This window comes from Quercus lobata, chromosome 1 (genome assembly GCF_001633185.2).
Source record: "Quercus lobata isolate SW786 chromosome 1, ValleyOak3.0 Primary Assembly, whole genome shotgun sequence".
In the NCBI taxonomy this organism is placed as follows: domain Eukaryota; kingdom Viridiplantae; phylum Streptophyta; class Magnoliopsida; order Fagales; family Fagaceae; genus Quercus; species Quercus lobata.
This window is the reverse complement of record NC_044904.1, coordinates 34,529,979-34,550,187: the sequence shown is the minus strand read 5'-3', so window position 1 is coordinate 34,550,187 and position 20,209 is coordinate 34,529,979. Positions and strand designations below refer to the sequence as shown.

The 20,209-nt window shown below is 36.4% G+C and overlaps 2 protein-coding genes across 2 annotated transcripts; one reads left to right on the top strand and one right to left on the bottom strand.

Annotated features, from left to right (window-relative positions):
* Positions 1–352: 352 nt before the first annotated feature.
* Positions 353–16,955, bottom strand: LOC115988225 (calcium-transporting ATPase 1, endoplasmic reticulum-type-like). The gene is made up of 9 exons (XM_031111833.1): positions 16,800–16,955; positions 14,931–16,401; positions 14,450–14,522; positions 14,242–14,363; positions 7,333–7,617; positions 6,829–7,206; positions 5,910–6,019; positions 1,439–1,667; positions 353–1,305 (listed from the first exon to the last, which is right to left on the bottom strand). The coding sequence occupies exons 2-9, from the start codon at positions 16,341–16,343 to the stop codon at positions 724–726; spliced, it is 3,192 nt and encodes a 1,063-aa protein (XP_030967693.1). The 5' UTR covers positions 16,344–16,401; positions 16,800–16,955; the 3' UTR covers positions 353–723.
* LOC115988242 lies at positions 12,067–12,800 on the top strand. Its single transcript, XM_031111834.1, has 2 exons — positions 12,067–12,439; positions 12,546–12,800. The coding sequence occupies exons 1-2, from the start codon at positions 12,088–12,090 to the stop codon at positions 12,782–12,784; spliced, it is 591 nt and encodes a 196-aa protein (XP_030967694.1). The 5' UTR covers positions 12,067–12,087; the 3' UTR covers positions 12,785–12,800.
* Positions 16,956–20,209: the final 3,254 nt, after the last annotated feature.

Sequence of the window (20,209 nt, the reverse complement as noted above, 5' to 3'; positions counted from 1 at the left end):
CTGTGACTGAGACTGTTGCTATTAGATTTTGTGGAGGATTTTATATTATTTTAAATGAAGTGGTAAAAAAATTGAACTGGGTGTATGGTGTATTGTAAAATAAAGTGTTAAAATCAATAAAGCTTTTGAGATGCTAAATGCTAAATTTTGGGAATGCTCTTAGTCGAGAAAGAATTTGTTTTAAAAATTAAACAGTGATGAGCTGATTGTGAGTTTAAAAATTAAAATGGTTAATTTTGTGCAAAGTGCAGACTTATTTTGAAGAGTTAGATGGGAATGCTCAACTAATTGGATTTTATTATGGTCCAACACATTTCAGTTTGTAGCACAGATTAAATATGAAGCAAAAATATGAATAGAAAAAATTGCTCCCTAAAACAGGAGAAAATACATGATGTTTCCAATGCATGCATCTTCCCTCTCACACACCCTCATGTGAGAGAGAAGATACATGCACCCAAAACACCATATACCACCTTCTAAAACAGGAACCAAAGCAATTTACGCATTACAGATATAGGGTGAGATTAAATTATTGTCTAAGAAAATACTACTTTAAAGAAACTAAATACAATTCCATCAAAAGAATCTCAATTAAATCTTTTAAACTGAGTCCAAACCCTCTCCATTCATTCTAAAATGCTGTGGGACGAAGGATTGGAGTCCCAACATAATTACGACACTTAGTAAAGTCTATTCTATTTTAGTTCCTCACTTGGGCGCTTACTCAGCCTTTTGCTTTGAAGATTTGCTCCCACTAGAAGCCCGCAGTCCACTTGTACATCTCCCAACAAACTTCAGCATCTCATCAATTAGAATCACTGGAAGAGCAACAGCCAGCACCAGAAGCCATTCGTTCAGGCTGAGAGGAACAATGCCAAACACTTGAGCAAGGAATGGCACATAAAGGATCAAGAAGTGAAGGCCAAATGAGATAGACATGGCCAGAAGGAGCCATGGGTTGACCCATGGAGGCATGGTTAGTAGACTCCCATCCTCAGAGAGGGCATTAAGGGAATTGAACATCTCTATGGCAACCAATACGGAGAGGGAGAGAGTTGAAGCTTTGATTTTGCCAGATCGGAAGTAGTCACATGGATCGTCAAACTTGAACTGCAGCCCCCCAGCTGTGAAGGGTGACACTGAAAATCTCTCCCAAGAAGAGCACTGATCCCAGTTAGCAAGTTGAGAGTAGGAGACAAGAGTATGACCATCTCTGCTCAGGTCAATGCCCAAAAATGAGCTATGCGTGTACCATATGATAAATACGCCGACTGTTGCAATCCCAACATAGAGCCCAATCACCTGTACCAAGTTAGGAATGCAATTATCCATTAAAGTTATTCCATATTAAATCCTATTCAGAATAAGATTAGGTATAGAAGTAATTTGAAATATTTGGGTTTTGTGTTGGTAAAAGTGCACATGATTTAAATACCAGATAGCGGAATAAAATCCAAGCACTGATCAATGAGTCATCACTTCTTCTTGGGGGCTTCTTCATTATATCTTTCTCTTGAGGATTGAATCCCAAAGCTGTTGCTGGGGGTCCATCAGTCACAAGATTGACCCAGAGAAGTTGAACAGGAATCATGCCTTCCGGAATGCCCAAGGCAGCTGTCAGAAATATAGAGACAACCTCACCAATATTTGAGGAAATCATGTACCTACGGTTATGTTTTGGGAGGGAAGACAAAACAATAACGTGTTTCAGAAATGAGTTCCATAAAAAACAAAAGTGAACAAATTCAATCTAAGTTGGACCCAACTTTAGTATAGTGCATGAAAACTTAATTCAAAACGCTAACAACCCCTGCATATATAATGCAGACAATGCAACAACGCAACAACTCTGACAACATTAGGAACTCATGTCCATAACTCTTTCCTAATAACAGAGATTAATCCATCCACTATAATTTCTATGGCAATGAATACTCTATAAGGGGTAACAATTAGTGTTTTTTCCCCCCATGGTAATGGCACATCAGCGTGAAGGCAACTGCCAGAGTTCAAAATTTTAAAGTATCAATCCCCTCCCCCAGTGTGCGTGAAACAATGTCAAATCAATTAAGATATCTGTCAGCTAGTATAGCTATGTGCTTTGTCTCTAATGGATCTGAACACTTTACAACAGCTCCTTCCCCAATATAAACATGCATAAAATAAAAGATATTTTACCTACACAACTCCTGGGCCTAAGCCACTAGAGACAACAAGATATGTAGTAAGGTATTGACATAAAAAAATATACATCACCAAGTTCAGCACTCATTTAGGATTTTATTTTTTTTATCGGTAAGTCACAAATGCACCCAGTGAGCTGGGTTGCACCGACATGGCATTTTTTGCATTGTGTCGGTGTCCAACACATATCGGACACCGGAACCGGTACGATTCGCCGGACTCCGGTGTCCGAGCAGTCTCTTTTTTTTTTCTCCAACACGGCGCCGACGCGGCTCCGACACGTCCGACATGCCAGCAGTGAAAAAAAAAAAAAAAATCACAGATTTTGACAGATGGACTCACCAATACCATTGATTTTGTGATATACCTAAAAAAACAAGTCTGAGAAGTCATTAGACATCTCAACTCTGAAGTTCTCACTTCTCACTCAACCCACCCACCCTCCCTCTGACCTCTGCCCGCTGCTGCTGCTGCCCTCTGTCCCTCACTGGAGCTAGATCGGGCCGATCGGCGAGCTCCATAGACATCGACGCCGTGCCCTGTCCCTTCCAATCTCTCTCTCTCTCGGCGTGGACAACAGGTCCGACCTCTTTAAGCTTCTCTGTGTTTTTTTTTCTTTTTTCTTTCAGATATTTGGCCATTTGGATTGGGTGAATGGGTTACTTAAATAGTTAAATACTCACTATAAGTCTATAACGCCGTTTGTTTGTTTGTTTCTTTTTTTTTTTTTTTTTTTTTTTTTTTTTTTTTTTTTCCCACTCTCACTGTCACAGTGCAGTGAGAGTGGGATATAATATAACGTTGTCACTGTTTTGTTCCTTTACTCAGCCTTTTGTTTTGCCATATAGTTTATTTATTTATTAAAGTTAAATATTGTAGGTGATTTTACTAAAATGAATACGGGAAGTGAAAAATCAACTTAGTTTGCTGCTCCTTTATGGAAATATGTTACTAAGTTAGAAAAAGCAGCTGCTGGTGGTGGGAATGTTACTTTCAGATGTAACTATTGTGAAAAAAATTTTAAGGGGTCTTATTCAAGGGCGAAGGCACACTTGTTAAAACTGTCTAATTATGGAATACAACCATGTGGTAAGGTTGGAGATGAGTATCATAATGAAATGCAGAAATTAGAAGATGCGTACGAGGAATCTTCGCATAGATTGAAGAAGCCTAGGCTAGTGTCTTTACCATCTGATTCTCCTACTAGTCCTAATTTGGGTCCTATAAATAGGAGTCCTATTGAGAGTAGTATAGCTACAAGTAATCCATTTTTCCCAAAAAAAAAAAAGGATTGGGAATTCTCCTTTGGAGAAGGCTTTTAACAATCAATGTCGAGAGCAATTAGATTCTCTTATTGCTAGGACATTTTATTCTGCTGGTTTACCCTTTCACTTTACTAAGAACCCGTATTGGATTGAGATGATCAAATTTGCAGCTAAAAATAATTTAGTGGGCTATGTTCCTCCGAGTTACAATAAATTAAGAACTTTGTTGCATAAAGAGAGGGTACATATTGAGAAGTTGTTGAAGTCAATTAAAGACACTTGGAAAGAAAGGGGTTTAAGCATAGTAAGTGATGGGTGAACAGAGGCACAAAAAAGGCCACTTATCAATTTTATGGCGACATCAATCAAAGGGCCACTTTTTATCAAATCCATTGATGGTACCAAAGAGTACAAAGACAAGCACTTCATTTCTGACTTGTTTCTAAAGGTCATTGGTGAGGTTGGGCATACTCATGTTGTCCAAATTATTACTGATAATGCATCTGTTATGAAGGCTGCAGGATCTATTGTTGAAGATGAATATCCTCATATATTTTGGTCACCTTGTGTTGTGCATACCCTCAATTTGGCCTTGAGGAATATACGTGCACCTAAGAACTCTTTGCAGAATGAGGTTCCATATAATGAATGTAAATGGATTGCACAAGTTTCAGTTGAGGCAACTTTCATTTGTATTTTCATCACAAATCATTCTATGAGATTAGCAATTTTTAATTCATTTTCCCCTTTGAAGTTACTTGCTGTTGCTGAAACACGATTTGCTTCAATAATCATCATGCTTAAAAGATTGTTTTAAATAAAACAGCATCTTTGAAATATGGTCATTAGTGAGGAATGGATGTCATATAGAGAAGATGATGAAGGAAAAGCTCAAAGGGATTATGTTTTGAATGATTGGTTGCATATATTATGAGATTCACAAGACCTACTTATGAGATGCTTCGAGTGGCTAACACAGATGCACCTATTCTCCATAAGGTGTATGAAATGTGGGATTCCATGATAGAAAATGTGAAGAAAGAAATATACCGGCATGAAGGCAAGGAAGAGTATCAAGACTCTCCATTCTATGATGTGGTACACACTATACTCATTGAACGGTGGACTAAAAATTGCACACCACTTCATTGCCTAGCCCACTCCTTGAATCCAAAGTAATTTTTCTATCTCTTTAATCTTTTCTTTTATATTCTTTAGGCATTTCTAATTTTCTAAACAAATAAACTAAACTCATTAGTTGTACTTATTTAATTGCTTTTAACTAGGTATTATACTAATCAATGGATTGAGGGAGTCAGAGGCCATGTTGCGCCACATAAGGATGCTGAACTTTTTGTGGAGAGAAACAAGTGCCTCAAAAGATTCTTTCCTGATCTTGATGATAGGAAGAATGTTACTATGGAGTTTGGTTTGTTTTCAGGAATTACGGCTTATGATGATGATAACATGGATGATAGGTGGACCTTTGATCCAATAATTTGGCGGTCAAGTTATGGGTCCATGTTACCAATGCTTCAAACTTTAGCTCTAAAGCTTCTTGGACAGCCTTGCTCATCATCATGTGCTAAGAGGAATTGGAGTACATATGGCTTCATCCATTGTATGAAGAGGAATAGAATTACTCCTAAACGTGCTGAAGATTTAGTGTTTGTTCATTCTAATCTTCAACTTCTTTCAAGGAGGGAAGAGTACACTAAAGGAAACTCTAAGAAGTGGGACATTGGTGGAGATACTTGGAATGAACCATTTGGAGGACCTAGGTTGCTTATCTCACACTAGATGAGCCAGAGATGGAGATAAGTCTTGTTGAGAATGATGACTATGTTGATGACGATGATGTTGTTGTTCTATGATGATCTTGAAAGTTTAAAACTTGTTATCCTTTTATGTTTTTAGCTTGATGTTAAACTTCTTGTTCTATGGTAATCTTGAAAGTTTAAAGCTTGGTTTCTTTTTATGTTTTTAGTTTGATGTTGAATGTAGCCTATTTAAACTTTTGGTTTGTACTCTAAACATTTTGTGTATTATTGTACTACTTTGGGTGTTAGTTTACTTATTTGTAGTTCTTACATAATTTAAATTCTAGACATAAACGTATTTTATGTCTAAAAATATTTAAAAATATGCCTAAATATATAATTTAATTAATTATTTAATTGCCATGTCCACGCCGTGTCGTGTCCTTGTTTTTCAAAAATTGTCATATCGCCGTGTCCATGTCGGTGCATCCTAGCCAGTGAGTCTTGAACCCATATTCTCACCCTCCATCCAATTATTATGGTTGAATAAAGTGTTAGTTGAGCTATATAGCTCATTGGCCAGTTATTTACTGAGTATCAAGCCTGATATATTCCAACCCCCCCCCCCCCACCCCCAAAAAAGAAAAGAAATAAAAGGCTGTTATATTTGTGAACTTGCTTAAATGGAGAACCAAACCTTATAAAGGCCTTCATATTGTTGTAAATAGATCTGCCTTCACCTACCGCAGCAACTATAGTGCTAAAATTATCATCTGCTAACACCATGTCAGAGGCCTCTTTTGCGACCTACAAGAAAAGCAATGCAGGAGTGAGCCAAAAAACATGGGAATAAATATGTGAAAAGAACGGGTAGTTGGATATATTAAGAAAATAATGCAACTTTGAGTATTTCAAAAGCAGACATGCTCAAAGATGTAAAATCTTCAACTAAGATAGTATCAGCAACGAATGCTGACATATAATTATTAAACCTTAATATGAGGGCGAGTTGCTTGACATTGCTTAGTCATGAGCAAAGGAGAGAAATTAATGCACAAGTGAGTAACAGTGATTTGGTTTTAAGTCAAGGGAACGAAAAAAGATAGAGGAAGACCTAAAATAACACCAGGGCAAGCAGTAAAAAAGTATATGTTAATTAATGAGGTAATAAAGACTATGATTTTGGATAGGATAGAATGACAGAGAAGAATACATGTGGTCAGCTCCGATTTGTATGTTGAGGATTCATAGCCAACCTAAAGTTCAGGACTAAGACTTTGTTGCCATATAAATGATCACAAACATTTCAGGCGACAGAATAAAATTTGTTACTAAACCTATGATGTAGAAGCACATAGGAAGTGACTGAGTCTTCACCACAAGCCTAAGGCATGAATATAAGTAGGTTTTAATACTGAATAGCCATGCACAAGGCCATGTACATGCATACTCTTGCCGTAATGAGCCAATTAAATAAATGAACAAACAAATACCAGTACCTAACAATACAGTTTGCCCAGTATAGCCATTTATAAACACATATTGAGGGATTTTATCTTGAAAACATCTGACACATTGACTTCAAAGTAAACAAAGGGAAGAGGAAACATAAGTACCTCAGTCCCAGCGATGCCCATTGCAATCCCAATATCAGCCAATTTCAAAGCAGGTGCATCATTCACTCCATCCCCAGTCATTGCAACCACTTCACCATCTTCTTTGAGCAACTTCACTATGTCCTGTTTATGCCTTGGTTCAGCCCTAGAGAACAGAAGTCCTCCACTTTGTCTGAGGTAACTTTTCTTATCAGCAACTTCCATAAAATCTTTTCCTGTTAAACTTCTTGAACTAATATCATCATGAGATCCAAAAACACCTATTTCACGGCAAATTGCTTCAGCTGTATTCTTGTTGTCTCCTGTAATAACCATAACACGGATTCCAGCAGCTCGGCAGTCCTCAATTGCTTGACGAACCTCTTTCCGAGGAGGATCCTTTTGCAATAGAAATTCAATTAGGGAGTTAGTAAGAATCTTTGAAATTGTTATTAGCAAAAATGAATAGAAAAGAGAGACAACTTAAATATCATACAACCAAACATAGACATAGGGACAACTCACCCTTAACCCAGCCATGCCAGCAAAAATGAGATTACTCTCAATTAAAGAATAACTGGATGGATTGAGTAACAGTTGATGTGCTGAATGGTCTTCATCACCACTATTGTATGTCGCAAACTCCGAAAGGTCATCTTTGTATGCAAAACCCAGACAGCGCAATGCACTTGTTGACATTTCATTAAGGCTTTTTAAGATAAGATCCCTTGAATGTTGGTTCAATTTAACAATAGAGCCATCAAGCAACTGGATAAATGAGCTTCTTTCCAAAACATTTTCCACAGCACCCTGACATTGTTCAATGATGTTAAAAATAGCCAACAAAAGAAAGCAGAAGAATAGGAGAAATATGACAGCACTGATAAAAGATGCATCTGAAACTTAAATTACTGATTTTGATAGTACCAGGTCAGAAGAAAAAAAAAGATAAATTCATAAAACACCAGAATAACTTCTTCTTCTTTTTAAAGCAAGTAATCAAAGCTTTATTAACGAAGGAGAGCACAAGTGCAAGGACTTCCTAAAGATTTACACACATAAGTTTAAGTGATCCAGGAAATCAACTCAAGAAAACCCTCCCACCATGGTGCAACATTCAAAAAAGATGCAAAAAATTAGAACTAATCTCAATGACAGATCTCTCTTTTTTTTATAAGTAAATCACAATGACTGATCTCTCCATGCCTTCGGATGTTATATTGTTCTTCTCGCACCAAACAATCTACATGATGCTATTGCTATACTTCCCATATAACACTTTCAAACATAAGTAGATGTCTAACACCCCCTGTAGCATTAACCAGTACACCCCAAAAGCAGCCAAAAAAAAAATAATGGGACCAACAATCATGAGAACTGAGCAATGAAGTAATAGATGGTCCATGGATTCAGCACTTACGTTGCACATAAAACACAATTTTTTGGTTGAAGGCCCAGGATGCCATTCCTTTTATGTCTTTTGTTGATTTTTTTTCCCTCTTTCTTTATGATTTGTATTCTTTTGAATTAGGATTGCACACATCCCGTGTCATCCCAATTTCCTTCTTAAATAAGGTTTTTTACTTATTAAAAAAAACATATAACAAATTTACCAGTGCTTAATTCCTCTCCATAAGATTGTCTATAATATCTTCCCAATGCATCTGTCCATACAGAAAAATCCAACTTTCTTAGGCACTGTATATACATTCCCAAGTAAAATGACGAAGGAACTACCTCTTAAACACTACAGTCTAGAAACAAGATTGAAAACTAAACTTACCAATGCTATTTGGAAGCCATTTCGTTCAATCAGTACTTCCGGCAAAAAGTAATATAACGTCCATTAGAAATCCAACTTTCTTAGGCACCATGCAGTTGACTATTCTACTCCATATACATTTCCAAAGAAAATGAATGCTGATAGCACCTCTTAAACACTAGTAAAAAATATTGAAAACTTTTCCAAGAGCCATGTAGCTCAACTTGCACTTCCTAGTGTTTCCAACAAAGACGTCCATGGCTCCAATCCCCCCTCCCCCTCCCCCAACTATCAAATTATTTTAATTCAATCAAAAACTAAACTTACCCATGCTATTTGGAAGCCATCTCATATGATCAGTACTTCCAGCAAAAGGTAGTATAATAAGTCCATTAGTTATCTAATCTCTCCAACTCCCAGTTGTAATAATTACAAATATATCTCAAATTCCTTTAATGAGGTTCATCCTCCCCTTTAAAATTCACCAGAGGGCACTGAAGCATCTTTGTCTGCTACAATCGAATACAAATTTAATTACATATATCCTTTAAAGCTGGATATCACTGCAACCTTCGTGTGTTCTTTTCTCCACCTCTCTCTCTCTCTCTCTCTCTCTCTCTCTCCCTTTGGGGTCCCTGAACACAGTAAATCTCTCTTTCCTTCTTTCTTACAATCCCAAGTCAAGCACTTCCTCTATTCAAACCCTTAAAACTCATGTACTTTCTCAATAAAATAGATTAAACCAGTGTTGTCGATACCGTAAAGTACCGGCCGTACCGGCCGGAATATACCGTACCAACCGGTGATCCGGTACGGTTAACCCCTACGTTTCGTACTGGCCTCGTACCGGCCAATACCGGCCGTACTGGCCGGTATTTGAATACCGGACCGAAACGTTTAAAAAGCTGTTTTGTTAATTCTGACTTTATCAAGGGCAAAATTGTAATTTTATTAAATCCTAATTCTAAAACCCTAAGTTTCTAATTCTGACTTTCTTTCTTTCTCTCTCTCACGCTCTCTCTCAGCTGCTCCGTTCTCTCTCTCACGCTCTCTCTCAGCTGCTCCGTTCTCCCTGCTGTAGTAGTTTAAGGCCAATCTTTCTCTCACACTCGGCAGCTCCGCTCTCTGTTTCTCAGTCAGCGAGCCACAGCCCTCTTTCTTTCTTTCTCTCTCTCACGCTCTCTCTCAGCTGCTCTGTTCTCTCTGCCGTAGTAGTTTAAGGCCAATCTTTCTCTCACACTCGGCAGCTCCGCTCTCTGTTTCTCAGTCACCGCTGCTCCGTCTCTCACTCTCTCGGCCACTCTCAGGTAACGTTTTGTCTTAATTTTTTTATGTGTGGAATTATACTTTATGTGGAATATGATAAATAAAAACTTGATTTTGGTTCTGTGTTCCTGAATTGGTTCTGTGTTCCTGAATTGATATATATTGTTGTTTCATTCTTGATTTTGGTTAGCTTCAAATATTGGGTTAGTAATTTACAACTTAGTATGACTATTAATAAAAAGGTAACTAGAGTTATTAACAAATAATTGATGGTATATATGCAGTGTAAATTATGACTGAAAATCAGTCAAGTGTAGCATCTGGCCCGGCTGTAAGGTCCGAGGATCCAGCATGGGCTTATGGCCGTGCTGTGCCGGATGCAAGAAATAACATCCAATGTACTTTTTGTTGTAAAATGATAAGGGGGGGAGGAATTACTAGGCTCAAGTATCATTTAGCTGGGATTCCGGGTGATGTTGAAGCATGTAAAAAAGTATCTGAAGATGTAAAATGGCAAATGAAACAATTGATTGAAGATTTAAAGAAAAATAAACAGAAAAAAAGAAGAATGAATAGAGAAATTGCAAATCCCTATGATGTAGAGGAGGAGGAGGAGGATGATCATCATCATGATGAAGGTAATAATGATAATGAGAGAGGGGGTTCAAAGAGTCATTCATCAGTTAGTAATTGTAACACTAAGGGGAAAGAAAAAGTTGGAGAAAAGTCGAACATGAAATCCTATTTTGCTCCAAGAACAAAACCTGGTTCTCAACCATCCATAAGGTCTTCTTTGGCCTCAAAGCAAATGGTTAAGAAGGCAAGAATGAATTTTGCAAGATAGTGGTACCATGCTAATATACCTTTCCATGCCACTCACTCTGTGTATTATCAAGAAACTTTAGATAGTGTAGCAGCTATTGGGCCTGGTTTTAAGGGACCTTCTTATCATGACTTGAGAGGGCCTTTATTACAAAAACATGTGGGTGAAATGAATGATTATCTCTTAGATGTGAAAAATGATTGGAAAGTTTATGGGTGTTCAATTATGTCAGATGGGTGGACAAATCAAAAGAGAGCTCCAATCATTAATTTTTTAGTGTATTGTCCTAGAGGTACCATGTTTCTTAAATCCCTTGATGTGTCAGGCCTAACAAAGGATGCAGATACATTGTTTAAGTTGTTTGATAAAGTTGTTCAAGAAGTTGGGCCTGAGAACGTTGTGCAGTTCATTACAGATAATGATGCTTCTTACAAGTCTGCAGGAAAGAAGCTAATGTAGAAATATGGGACATTCTATTGGTCTCCTTGTGCAGCCCATTGCATTGATTTAATGTTGGAAAATTTTTCTGATAAAAGATATTTTCCTATCATTTATGAAACCATTCAAAAGGCTCAAAAGATTACCAAATTCATATACAACCATGGCAAGATTTTAGCTTTGATGAGAAGCGACTTCACTAATGGTAGGGATTTGATTCGTCCAGCCATCACAAGGTTTGCAACTGAGTTTTTAAGTCTTCAATGCTTGACTAAGTTCAAGAAAGAACTTAGGCAAATGTTTACCTGTGATCAAGGATGCACGGACGCGGCTCCCAGGCCAGCGCACCCGCGTCCGACGCGGCGACGCGGGAGGGACGCCGCAGACCGCGCGTCCGTCCCGCGTCGTGCCGCGTCGCGCCACGTGGCGGATCCCGACTCGGGCCGACGCGGCCGAAATCGGGCCGAATCGGTCCGTATCGGCCGTATCGGCCATATCGGCCGGCGACCGATACGGCCGAAACAGGCCGGAATCGGCCGAAACAGGCCGAAATCGGCCGTGAAAATCGCCGGAGAGGCCGAAATTCTGGCCTCAGATGCGTTTCTTGCCTTATTCTTTCTTTGTTTTGTGAATCAAGTATATTAATGTGTTTTTTAAGAATATTTTAATAGTAAAAATATATAGAAAATATAAATAAAAATATTTTTAATAATTTTTTAATCGCCGAGTCCCGCCGCACCCGCACCCTACTTTTTCAAAAATTGCCGAGTCCCGCACCCGCACCCGCACCCGCAGTCCCGAAACGCACCCGTGCTTCATAGCCTGTGATCAATGGGTCGAATCTCGATATGCTAGGGATGTCATGGGAAAGGAGGTGGCTGCAATTGTTTTGGAAGATAGAGAGTTTTGGTTACAATGTCAACAAATAGTGAAGATTAGTGAGCCTTTGGTTAGAGTATTACGTCTTGTAGATGGGGATGAAAAACCATCAATGGGATACTTGTATGAGGCAATGGATAAAGCAAAGGAGAATATAAAAGCAAGGTTGAAGAATAAAATTTCTGCATATATACCATTTACTAGTGTCATTGATGCTAGATGGGATAAACAACTCCATAGTCCATTGCAAGCAGCAGGTTGTTATCTTAACCCTGGAATCTTCTTTAGGCCGTCATTTAAGAAGCAAAAAGATGTTACAAAAGGCCTACTTAGTACCATTACAAGGCTGGTTTCTGATCCTGATGAGCAAGATATTCTTAGTTCTCAAATTGAATCATACAAAAAGTCTTTAGGTGACTTTGGAATGCCTATGGCAATCCGCCAACGTGAAAAACTAAGTCCAGGTATGCTATACGTATCTATACATATATATATATATATATACACATTTCATTTGAAAGTTTGTTATTTGCTTTGTACTAAATTAATAATTTCTTTTATTTTTGGAAGTTGCTTGGTGGGAGCAATTTGGAAATGACACTCTGGAATTACAAAAGTTTGCAATTCGAGTGCTAAGTCAGTGTTGTAGTGCAACTGGTTGTGAAAGAGCTTGGAGCACATTTGAGTTTGTCCATTCCAAGAGGAGAAATAGGCTTGAGCATAAACATTTGAATGACTTGGTGTATGTTCGGTATAATTTGTTGTTACGAGAAAGGTATGTTTTTAAATATATTCAATTTTTATTTTGAATGATTAGAAAATGTCACCAATGTATGATATTGATTTTGGTAGGAACATTAGAAGGACAAAGGATTACTTGGATCCTATAAGCCTTGATAATATTGATTTAATGGAGGATTGGGTAGCTGAGGAATCTGAATTTTTGTTACTAAGTGAGGAAGATGTGAATTGGGATAGCATTGAAGAACCACTAGCAACAATGACTTTAGAAGATGATAATGATGATGATGATGATGTTGTTGTTCTTGATGAGGAAGATGGTGAAAATGATGTTGTGTTGACAGATGCTAATACTCATGTGTATTATGGTCCTGATGTAAATCCTTTTGAAGGATGGGAGTAGATCTTGTGTAATTTGTGTTTATTTGTTTTCTTTATGTGTAATGAACAATCCTATATAATTTGTGTTTATTTGTTTTCTTTGTGTGTAATGAACAATTTTATGTATGTGTTTTTTTTTTAGTTGATGTTAAAGTTTCTAACAATGAATTATTTGTTCTTAATTGAAGTAATGTTTTATCATAAACATGAATTTTTGAGGTATTGTTTTATGGTAAATAGAGATTTTGTGTATGTATGTGTGTATGTGTGTGTGTATATATATATATATATATTAAATATATAAAATAGCGGTAAACCCGAAACGGTACACCGGTATTGACCGGTATCCGAAATATACCGTACCGGTGGCCAAACCGGTATGGCCTCCGGTACGGTATTGACAACCTTGGATTAAACCAATTTTGAACTGTGACCCTTTCTTCTACAACTCTAATCCCAGACCCACAAATCCTGCTAAAGTTAAACCCATCACAAGCACTAAGTAAACTCTCCAATTAGTCCTATGCCATTAATAACTTGCATTAGCATCAACTCCAGAAATGATTTTCATACAAACAAGTATAACAGCAAGTGCAGACAAAGCTCAAGTTTAAAACAAAGCATTAGTTGTTAGTTGAGTTAGATGTGATTGAACCTAGATTTGTAATCTGTCTCAAATTAAAAAATTTAAGACATCCAATAGATAGGATATATATATACACACGCACACATTTTTTAAAAAGCCAAGTAAATAAAGCTACCACAAAGTTTTTGTGCAATACTACCTCTCTTCTAGAAAATTTTTAATTTATTTAGTTGACCATTATTGAATATTCATATGATTTTTAAGGTATAGAATGACATAGTGGAAAGAAGAAAATATTTGACAACATTTATATATGTTAAACCTATTTATAAAAAATGAATCATATTAATTCACTCTGTTGCTTTCTTGGTTTATTGAAATTTAAGGCTGCAACAGATGAAATCACAATTGAAGTATAATATTCTTTAGCTGCTAGGGCTGGACCCATGTGGCACATTTCCATAATCAACCTTGCAAAAAGGCCATAGAGCCTATTACAAACTAAAGGGGAAAAACTTCAAATACAACCAAACCTTTGAAAGGACATAGGGAATATACCTTTACTAGCATTGTTTTCTTCCCCGAGAGGGAATTCACAATAACACTCATGGACTTACGATCACGGTCAAACTCTAGAGTTGCAATCCGCTTCTCCATTTGATTCCATAATTGAGAACAACCTTCCATGAAGAAACAGATTAAAGAAGCATGTTACCAACCAATAAGAGAAATGAGACAATAAATAATTCATAAATCCAGTACATACGTAGTTCATTTGTATGACTTGAAGATGAACCAGAATCAGAGCTTGCAGGATGTCCCATTTTCTCAGCCAGCACCTGAAATGACAAAGAAACTGCATAAATAAGGAATCCATATCACCTAAACATCTTCAGAAACTTTGGATAGGCACTGCCTATGTTGGGTGCACCGTAATTTTGAGAAGTGCAATTGTGGTGTGTGATATAGATGACAAACAAAAAGAATAGCTAGAGCATGCAGTGCAGTCAACCTAAATAAAGGTGCTCGTGTTGTGCAAAAGAATTGAATTCTAACAAATATATTTTAACCAGTATTATACAGGTTTGGAGCAGCAAAAAAGTTTGGATGTTAGTATCTGGTTTTTGCCCTTGCTTCATGTAAGCTCTATGCCTTATTGAGCTTATAAAATATTCCACTCCATAAAACATAGAAGTCCCTGTTTTCTGATATAATGTAAAAAAAAGCAATTAAAGCTCTCAGTTTACCTTCAATGCTGCCTCAGTGGGTATTCCAATCGAAACATAATGATTTCCAGATCGTTCAACACCTGCATCATTGCATAGAGCAGCAATCTTTGCAATCATTTGAAGGTTTGCATCCATTCTACCAACCGGCCAACCCCGTATTTTTCCATCACAAGGATCATAAGTGGTTCCCTCAACATCAAATAGTCGGAGTGAATCAGCACTAGAACCCATAGCCACAAGCTTCGCTGCCGCCATCTGATTGGTAGTCAAAGTGCCAGTTTTATCCGAACAAATCACAGTTGTACAACCTAAAGTCTCAACACTAGGCAACTTCCTCACAAGTGCATTCTTTTGAGCCATCTTTCGTGTTCCTAGTGCCAAGCATGTTGTGATAACTGCTGGCAAACCTTCCGGGATGGCAGCAACAGCCAATGCCACTGCAATCTCAAAGTAATATGTACACTTCTCAAATGAGAACTTAAAATTTCTCGGCCAGCCATCAACATATTCCCAAGTGAGAAAGTACTTCACATTGATAAGCCAAACCAAGATACAAACCACTCCAATTATTGCTGTTAGAGCCTCCCCAAACTCATTCAACTTCTTCTTCAATGGCGTATCTTCCTCACTCTGTGATGCTTCTTGAATCTGCGAATGCACCTTCCCTATCTCCGTATCCATACCTATCTGAGTAACCAAGCAAAAACAATTCCCATTCACCACAGTCGTCCCAGCAAAAACCATACATTTCTTCCCTTGAATATCAGAATCCTCCGCAACAGCCTTGACAGTCTTACTCACTGCTTCACTCTCTCCTGTCAATGACCCCTGCTCAACCCTAAACGTTGAGCTTACCAAGCCAATAACCCGCATGTCTGCTGGCACCTTATCACCAATCCTCAACTCCACTATATCACCCGGGACAAGTTCCTTCGCGGGCAAATTAGAAACCCGTTTTCCATCCCTTAACACCATGGCATGCTCCGATTGAATCTCTTTCAAAGCTTCCAATGCCTTCTCTGCATTGGTTTCTTGCCAAATTCCCACTATGGCATTCACAATCAATATCAAGAATATCACAAGTGGCTCCACAAACGCCGTAATCTCCATCTCCCCACCTTCCTCACCATCATACCAAGCCAACACAAACGATACAACAGCCGCAGCTAACAGAATTCTCACTAGAGTATCATTTAACTGATCCAATATCAATTTAAAAATGGATGTACCTTCGTGATGTTCCAATTCATTATATCCATAGATCTGTCGCCGCTTCTCAACATCTTCCTTCGACAACCCAAACTCGCGTTTCACTTGGAACTTCTCCTCACATTCATGAACATCTTTAGCCCACGCAGGGAATATTTCTGGGTTCGAAGATCTCTTATCAAAGCTGTCCTTTTTCCCATAGTTTTGCGCTCCTTTTCCCATATTCACTCTCTACCACTCAGGAAAACGAAGAAAAATTCGAAAATTTTTCGACTTTCACCTGAAAAATTTTCCAAATCAGAGCACAGAATATCACTATCTCAATATGAACTACCAAAAAATTAAAAACTATCTCATTATGAAAATTCCATAGATATGAAAACATTTAAACCCTAACTCTCTAATAGATCACTAGGAAAAAAAAAATACAAAAAAAAAAAAAAACTGGATCTTACTTTTTTATTATTATTGTTCGGACTTTTAAAAACCTCAAGTTACAAACAAATATATATTGCGCAATCAAATCATATAGAGTGCAAAATTCTTAAAAATGAATTTTCTCGGCAACCAAACAGAGCAGAGAAAATCCGAGAAACTAGAAAATGAACAAATCGGAATAATGAAAGTTAGCGATTGCATAAAAAGAAACAAAAACAAAAACAAAAAAATCATAATTACCAGATCCGTAGAGCTCAGCCAGACTTTTACTTATTTATTTATTTATTTTGTTTTTTTCTTCTCCTAAGCTCAGAGTTTCACTCTGAGAAAGAGAGAGCGAGAGAGAGAATCCAAGAAGTCAGAAATCTCTATTTTGCTTTTTCCTTTGGTTTTGAAGAAGCCAAGGACTATTAAGCGTACAGCGAGAGCGATTCAAAGTGCATGCTTGAGTGTTTCGCGGAAGCTACCGGTTCGCAAGTGTTATGCCCAATCGCGTTTCGCCACGTCGGTAAATTGACGTCAGAGTTAACTCTGGGTCCCACACCATATTGATCACATTCCAGATGTAATTTGCTTTTTTTTTTTTGACCTCAGATGTAATTTGATTTTGAACGAAAACTAAATGCCTTTTCAATCTGACGGTGCACAAGTTGTGTGATCAATGATGTACGGTGGATCGTGCGTCGTCGTGGAATCCACATACGGAATATCCTCTTTATAGAAAGGATATAATTGGGATTAAATTTTAACACCCTATCGAAATTTCCAACTTGCCATAAACATAATTAGATAATTTAATTTAATTTAATCGCTCGAACCTCGTGAATCGTGATTAGAAAACCTTGCCAAAAAGGACTATGTACCTGTACTCTGCATATTGTTTTTTTTTTTTTTTTTTTTTTGGAGAAAAAAAATTAATATGTGTGGGCATGAATGGACTAAACTTGTAAAAAAAGATTTGTCTAGGATCGAATCCAGTTTTAAAAAATTGAAGTTCATTGGTGCTTTGAAATTCGCAGAAATAATTGGTAAAGTATTCTGAGTGTTTAGTTTGGACGAAAACGTTTTTAAGTATTTGCGATTTAAACAGTGAGTTCTATAGATTGTTCACAAGATTCACAAATATAGATTTCAGTAAAATTTTCATTAAAATTGGGTCTCATAATACTATTCACACATTTAAAATTATTTTACTATAGTATTTTTAGTTTTCAATTTTCAACAATAAATAATATCCAAACAGACCATGAGTTTAGGTACTTAAATTAAGTGGTCTCTTAATCCAATAATAAAAAACTCTCCCTAAAAATATACTCATAATTTCATATAAAATGGACATCACTATTCATAGTTATATCTTTGTTATGGATACCTATGAGTAATGCGAGAAACACACATTCTTACACCCAAATCCATACTTTACTTATATATTAACTCGTAATTGAATTTTAACATTTTTATACGAGTCCATTACATGTATTTGAAAAACTAAAATTCAATCAATATGTGACACATAAGCACAAGGTGGATTTAAGTATAGAAAGAGTGTCTTCCTAACATCACTCGACTTTTTATAACTTTTTTAACAACTTATTAAAATGGTAAATTATGAATCCTAGATAACCACTTTTGCATAAATTCACTGTTAAAAAACTACTTTTCATAATGTTACCGAACAAATTGTGTCTTATACAGGCCCTTTTACTCTACATATTACCGTGCTTATTATCTATCCCCACCAGTAGGTGGATTGTACTGTTGTGGGCAGTGGACACCACCAATGCATAGACAACGCAGAGCCCATGATACGTGTAGAAGTGCAATACCTTTCTTCTATAGCACATAAATGGAAGATTGATGCCTTTTTTTTCTTTTCTTTTTTTTTTCTTTTTTTTTTTTTTTGTGACATATAAAAACAAAACAATGGCTGATATTTTTAAGAACACGCATATTGACAAATGGTTTTGGCTTTCTTTATTAGTTTGGCAAACAATTATTTGATGAACCTTAACTATACGACAAATTTTTTTTTTTTTTTGGTGGAAAAAGAAGTATTATTCAATTTATATTAGTTAGAAGGCATAAGTTCTTCTTCTTCTTTTTTTTAACAAAAGAAAGATTAGAAGCATAAGTTCTTCTTCTTCTCCTTCTTTTTTAAATAAAAGATTAAAGGCATGAGTTCTAAGCTTAGGTACTACACAAAGGAAGGAGCATCTCTAAATGACATGAAAAGAAATATTCCAATTGTGTGGCTCCGAATTAAAGGTGCTTCAATTAAAATAATGGTACATGAACAGCATGATAGCTTCACCTCAATATTTGTCAGACATTTTATAACAAAGAAGGGTGGCATGTACTATAGTCTATATGCATGCTTCGTATCCAGTCCAATCTGTTTTACATATGTTGTCTAAGATGGTTGTATGGGTAAAGTATACTGCTCCTTCCATGCTTGCTTAAACAAATTTCCCACCATTGACAAGTTTTTCCGTCTTAGTTTCTTGCAATCTTATGCTCTGTTTTGTGGTTAGGAAGATGGAAAATTTGGAAAAGTAGAAAAGTGATAGAATAAAAAGTAAATTATTATTACGCTTTTATTATAAAATGCAAAAGGATGAAAAATAAGGGTAATTAATTTTGTGATTTTATTCTCATTGCCATTTTATCTCTTATTTTCTCCTCAATTTGAAGAGGAAAAAAATTATTGTGGGCTTGGGTGGAAAACTTCATTTACATAATTTTCTTTTCTTTCATTTTTCACTCTAACCAACACAACCCTAAATCATATTTTCCCCTCCCTCTTCGTTCTCTTATTTTTCATCATTTCCCTTTTCATCCCAACCAAACATAAGCTAAAGCGATTGTAAGAATTATGGATAATTCAAAAATAGTTAAATTCGGATTAAAACAACTATGAGCTATATATATTTATATAGATCAGACAAAATTGACTCTAACCAGCTCAAACTCTAAGGAAAGGAAGAAAAAAAGTATGGATTAAGGAGTTTCTTACTCTTGCAAAAACTAACCCAAAACAAGGCTTGTAAAACGTGTTGAGTATGGATTCGACCTATTTACCCAATGGGTCAAAAGTTAAAACACGGTTTTGCTATAAATTTTATAAAGAGTTAATTAGCAAAAGTTTATTTTTCATGGATATTTTAGGACAAGAAATACTTTGTCCATAAAATGTTTACAACACTTTCACAAAAAAATCTTAAACGGCAGGTTGTTACTAGATGTTATAGATGAACAAAAAAGTAATTTAAGATGTGGATTTAAATTAAAACTAATAACAATTTACCACATGCGATTCGTTGTGAGAATGTTGTATATGTATCACTTCTCTTTTAGGACTATCTTTATATTTTAGTCATAATTATTGGAGTTAATTGAATGATAGTAAATTGTATTAATTTTATGATAAACAATTTTTGTTTGTTTTAATAATATGATAGTTGGATAATAAGATATTTGAATTTTGGATGTCTCTGTTCGAAACACCAAAATGTATCAATTGAGTATTAATTTTTTTTTTTTTTTTTTATTATCGTACAATCATAAGACATATACAAGAACTATACAAACCCTAAAATAATTTTGAAGTGCAACCAATTTTGAATGTAGACACATATTTTATAAGATTTTTG